General features: G+C 47.4%; 1 protein-coding gene across 2 annotated transcripts in view; it reads left to right on the top strand.

The window, feature by feature from the left end:
• The first annotated feature begins 2,027 nt into the window (after positions 1–2,027).
• MYO1E (myosin IE) overlaps positions 2,028–6,000 on the top strand; it is a 211,114-nt gene continuing 207,141 nt past the window's right edge. For both annotated transcript variants that reach the window (XM_049905947.1, XM_049905948.1), the window contains exon 1: positions 2,028–2,426. In XM_049905947.1, coding sequence (XP_049761904.1) covers positions 2,424–2,426 — 3 coding nt within the window. In that variant the 5' untranslated portion in view covers positions 2,028–2,423. The remainder of the gene's footprint in view (positions 2,427–6,000) is intronic.

Genomic DNA, 6,000 nt, shown 5'->3' with positions numbered 1-6,000 from the left:
TCACACACAAGCTTATATACACCTTACTACACACTCCCATTTACTCTCCCCGCAATGAGTCAGCTTGCTCCCTTCCTCCAGTCTCTCCTTTCGTGACCGTTTCGCCAGTTTCTAACCCTCTCTACCCTCCCATCTCCCCTCCAGACAGGAGATGCCAATACAGTCTCAAGTGTCCACCTGACAAGTAGCTCACTCTTCATCAGCATCTCTCTTCAACCCATTGTCCAGTCCCTTCCATGTCTGATGAGTAGTCTTCGGGAATGGTTTCTGTCCTGGGCCAACAGAAGGTTTGGGGACCATGACCGCCAGGATTCTTCTAGTCTCAGTCAGACCATCAAGTCTGGTCTTTTTATGAGAATTTGGGGTCTGCATCCCACTGTTCTCCTGCTCCCTCAGGGGTTCTCTGTTCTGCTCCCTGTCAGGGCAGTCATCAGTTGTGGCCAGGCACCATCTAGTTCTTCTGGTCTCAGGATGATGTAAGTCTAGTTCACGTGGCCCTTTCTGTCTCTTGAACTCTTAGTTATCGTGTGACCTTGGTGTTCTTCATTCTCCTTTGATCCAGGTGGGTTGAGACCAATTGATGCATCTTAGATGGCCGCTTGTTAGCATTTAAGACCCCAGACGCCACACTTCAAAGTGGGATGCAGAATGTTTTCATAATAGAGTTTATTATGCCAATTGACTGAGAAGTCCCCTTAAGCCATAGTCCCCAAACCCCTGCCCTTGCTTTGCTGACCCTCGAAGCATTCAGTTTATCCAGGAAACTTCTTTGCTTTTGGTCCAGTCCAGTTGAGCTGACCTTCCGTGTATTGAGTATTGTCCTTCCCTTCACCTAAAGTAGTTACTTCATTCCTTTTCATAGCTGAATAGTATTCCACTGTATGAATACACCACATTTTGTTTATCCATTCTAGACAAGATGATTTTTAACATCCTTTCCAATTCTATGATCCTATACTGAAGTGTAGGACTACAACAAAAGCTCATAAAGTAAATCAAAGTAAGTCATCATTCTTCACAGTTTTTCTATGCTCTGCCATTTTCAGATGTTATCTCCCAGATTCCATGAGGATACCCCTGCTGTGACTCACCAAATTTACTTCCTAAGCTCCCCAAACGGTAAATTCAGACTCCCTACCTGGTGGCCCAATGGTTAGTTAAGCCCTCCAAAAAGATGGCGGTTGAGTTGGAATCCACCAATGGCTTCCAAGAAGAAAATACCTGGCGATGGGCTCCTGTAAAGATTACAGCCTAGAAAACTCTATGGGGCAGTTCTGCTCTGTCAAATAGGGTTATATGAGTCGGAATTGACTCCACCGCACATAACAGCACGTTCATATCAGGAGACTGCTTTTCCCCACCCCAGTCTCCTCATTGCTCACCTGATTTCTTGAAACTCAACACTCTAGAATAGTGTACTTTTATAATTTTGATTGTTCTGGATAAACACACTTTGAGTGAGATTAGAGGGCGCTTTCTTCCCACCCACCTCTCCCCTCTCCCCTGCCCACTGCACGTGCTAATTCTCTGCCATCAAAACGTTAAAAAAAAAAAAAATCCTTCCTTTGTTTTTCAAGGAAATTCAGGTAAAAGGAGGGGTGAGGAAAACGATATTTTTGACTTTCCTCACAATCCCAGACGTTGAAAAGAAAAAGGATTTCCTTTGGGCTACTGCCACGACTCTGATCTTTTATGCTGATAAAATATTTCCTTCTTCTTAAAAAAAAAAAAAAAAAGCTCTGGAAAAATAATGCCACTTCAGCGGGGAAGCTAAACGTATACCGATTTTAGCGCTGAAAAACAGTTACAGGTTTACCTCTCAAGGGGAATTTTCTTCCTAATAGTTCAGGTCTTGCAGCCAGGATCAGCAGCGCTCTGTGGAGGTTGGCGGGGGAGGAGGACTACAGGATCCAGAGGTCTTTGGAAACTCCAGCGGCTCCAAGCTTGTTGGCTACTACAATTTCCCGGAGGAGTGACGCTATGAAAACAAACCCTGATTGGTCAGGCCTGAGCTGAATTCTCCATTTATGGACAGATTGCCCAGCCCGAGACGAGGCTCAGCCAGAGGAGTACGGAGTAAGTGGCCGAAGAAAGAGGGGAGAGACTGAGGAACTAGGCACAGGCACCGAGCGCATAGAACTCACTTAGTCAACCGGCGAGCGCGGGGCCTGAGTGGACCCCTGCCCTCTGCAACATGCGCCCAGTCTGCTAAATCGCCCCCCTCTCGCCCTCACCTAGCGCCGCCGATCCCGCCTGGATGGAGTCCCTTCTGGGTTCCCATTGGCTCCTGTGAGTGCTTGGGTGTCGGGAGCCTGTTTTTGGCGAAGGGAACCAACTTTTGAAGTTCACCCAGGAGACTGCGTTCCGGCCCCAGCTCCGCGGCTGCCGGACCGGGTGGAGGCGCGACCGCGGCGCGAGTCACCATGGTGAGTTGGCGGCGCCGCGTCCCTGGACGCCGGATCCGGGATGGGGCAGGGAGCTCCGGCGCGAGCACACACCTTGGGCGTGCAGCCGAGGCCAGGGGTGGAGAAGGTGACGCGGGAGCCGGCTCGTCGCGAGCTCTTGTTTCCTGCTCTTTCGGGAACCCGGGCAGGGAAAGGGAGTGAGAGGCAAAGGAAAACTTCCTTCCAAGTCGCTTTCCGCGTCGCGAAACTTTGTGGCCGCGTACTGTGTGCCAGCTGTCGCCTGGGCACATCTGTTTTCCTGGGGCACGGCTCTCGGAGGGGATCCCTTTCTTCTTTCTAGGGAGGTGGGGGCAACCGCCGGTGTCCCTTTGGTCGTGGCGCGCGGGGACGTTTGCGCCTGAGCGGGCTCACGACGCCCCCTCTCCCTACCCTCCGGCGGGCATCGCAGGCAGGTCCCTCGGCGCCCCTCCGCCGCGGGTGGCCCGGGCAGCGGCCGCAGCACTCCTCCTGGCAGGGGCAAGCCGGCGGGGGAGGCGCGGGCGACACAGAGGCAGCCAGGGGCGCCAGGTGGGGCGAGCACCTGGCGGTGACCGGGGGGCAGTGTAGAGCCACGCCGGCCTGGACTTTTAAGGGGCGCCGGCCGATAGGGTCTTTGTGCCGAAAAGGCCGAGAAAACACCTCTGTGTGAGGACTCCCATCGCGTCTTCCAGTGCGAGGACCGGGACTTTTCGGGTGTGCGGTGACCGGGAGGGAGTCTTCTTGAGTTACAGGTTTTTGTTCTTTTTCCTTTGGCACTTTGAGAGCATATGGAAGTGACAGGCCCTTTCTCTGACTCTTTTCTGACTTTTTCTCTTAACGCCCCCGCCCCCCCCCGAAAGAGAAAAAATAAATGAACACAACAAAAAAAGCCACATCCCTTGGGCTTTGGTGTGGTGTACTTTTCTTTCTGAAGCACAAAAGCAAGGACTCTATTTGGAAGAGATTGGCAGTCCAGAAAAAAAAAAAGAAGTTACCCTACAAGCCTTCATAGTTTCCACACTTGCTACTTCTCTTCAAATAATCCCGCTTAGGTGGTTGAACTGGTCTTTTTCTGGTTTGCTGTTTTTAATGACTGAAAGTGCAGCTAAGTCAAAAAAGATAACCACCATTGCACGAATTTAAAAATCTATATTCTGCATGAGCAACCTAAGGGAAACTTAGTAAAGGCTCGGCCAACCTACACACAAGTCTCAGAAGCAGCTTTTGACCGTAGGGTGTGTTTATTAAAAAGAATGATTAAAAACAAACAAAAACCCTTTAGAAGGACACCTTTGGCCAAAGCCTTTTGTTTTTTTTCGTAGTCCAAAATTATGTCACCTTTTGCCCTAACCTAAGAGGACACTTTACCTACAAATAAATTTTCGCTCACAATTTTAGGGTTTAAGAAGTCAGTCCACCCGCATTATTTTTGCAATCTCTCCCGAGAACTATTTACATTGAGAGTGTAATGGGTGGGGCCACCTAACTGGTCATCTGGCCCCTTGAATTTAAGCAATATGATAGTCCTAGTACTTCAGAATTTCTGTAATTATTTTCCATGGTTTGATACGTCTAAAAAAAAAATCAATGTGTTTATGTCAAGAGCTTAAAGATTCTTACTGAATTGAAATACGGCAGTGGTTCCTTGGGAAAAGTGGTGTTCTCTTAGTTAAACTCATCTTTAATGCTGGGCAGACTGCAAAGTAGTCCATGATGCCTTTTTTTGGAGACCTCAGAAACGCTATGCTTAATGCAGCCCCATTGCTGTTGACCGCTGGTCAAATGGGTGCAGAAGAGGCACGTTCTAAGGAAGAGAGTTGTTTCCGAGTTTTGTAGCCTGTCTATGGGAGGAGAGGGTGGGACTTACCTACTTCTGGGCTCTGTGCCAGAACACAGATGGGCATGTTGTGGGCCACAGGGAGACTATCTGTTCATCCAGTACTATTGCTGAGGCCATGATTCCCTGACAGAAAAGTTGAAAGAGCTGGTTGTCCTGAAATAGGAGATGTACCATTTTGAGATCTACCTGATCTAGAGTCAGTTGGCAAACATGCATTGAGTCATTCCTTCCCTGAATTGAAAAATTAAGCCTGCTCCTTAGAATGGCACATCAACATCTTCAATACTCAGGAAACTCAGTTATAATATTTACTGTTTGTATAAGACCCCTTCAAGCCAAAGCAGGCATCATCATTTTGTGTCCCACATCTGCCTGGGCCTGCCCAGGTGTATTCCTCAGCTGCTTAGAACAGCAGGGAAGGGGCCTTGCCCTTGGGGGTTTGCTGAGGATTAGCATGGAGAATCTAATGCAGTAGTCAGCCCTTGGCGGGGCTACTGGGACTGCACCTGTACAGAACTGAGTTGATTTATCTGTGTGTGTGTGTGTGAGAGAGAGAGAGAGAGTGAGGCCTCTTGGAAGTCTCTAGCACGTTAGGCTCTCCACCTGTGCTCAAGATCCTACCGAGATTCACCTAATTGTGACTCACAGGGAAGGCCGCCATGTGCTGACTCATGGGCACAATGTACAGTTTGTAATTCACCTTTCTTATCCTTCCACTCTCTCCTCTGGGAAACCTTCCCATCCCTCCCATATTGCACGAGGGACTTCTCTTGCTCCTTCTTCCTCAGTTGAATCTCATGAATTTGAAGTCTGTTTCAGGAGTTATACTTGGGCCTAGATAAGAGCAGCAGTGAGCATTTGGTAACCGCAACTTGGAAGCTGGCTTTGAATGTCTTCCTTACCTAGTGCTCTGTCCTGGGTTCATGCGAGACTAAATGAAAGAGCACACGGAGTACTTCGTGTTTCCTGATGGGCAAGTACTAGGGCTCGTTAATGGGTAAGAATTTCTAAGAGTTCTTTTCATCAGCCTCAAAAAGCAGAAACAGAAAGCTCTGTACCAATGCAAGGTATTATGAGCTTCATAGTGGGATATGTAAAAATTATGTATAGACCTGATTTCCCTAGATTGAGTCATGGTTTCTTTTTTTTTAACAAAGATTTAGCACCTCGTGGTTGTATGACTGTGTAACTAAAACGAATTTCTCAATGATGAGTTCTTAATATTATTTTTTTAACCTTGCTTGGTCTTGATATTTACACAGTAAATAAGAAGTTAAAGGTTAAATGACACAGGTATTAAAAGCAAGTAGCTCATTTTTATAGGCACATTCTAAAATAGTGGCCAACAAATCATGTTTTAGATTGCAACCTCAGAATTTAGTTTGGCAGGGACAAAAGGCTTTTGGGCATTCAGTCCTAGCAAAGTATGTCTTATGTATCTTTATGACAGCCATCCTTGAGAAGTAGAACTATAGGAGCCTTCCCAAAATAATGACACTGGCTTTTGACAAGCTAATGAGGACTTACACTGTACATTCAAGTGAAGTATGCCCTCCCTTCTGAGTCTTCACCGTAGGAACAATGTCATTGCCATCGTCCAAAGCACTTTGGAATGGTAGTGAGCTACATAAGAAAAAAATTTTTTAATTTCCTTTAAAAACCAAAAAACCTGTTGCTATCAAGTCGGTTCTGATTCATAGCAACCATTTAGGACAAAGTAGAACTGCCCCATTAGGG

The sequence above is a fragment of the Elephas maximus genome, chromosome 13 (genome assembly GCF_024166365.1).
Source record: "Elephas maximus indicus isolate mEleMax1 chromosome 13, mEleMax1 primary haplotype, whole genome shotgun sequence".
NCBI lineage: Eukaryota > Metazoa > Chordata > Mammalia > Proboscidea > Elephantidae > Elephas > Elephas maximus.
The sequence above is the reverse complement of the archived record's forward strand: the minus strand, read 5'-3'. Positions and strand labels throughout refer to the sequence as shown.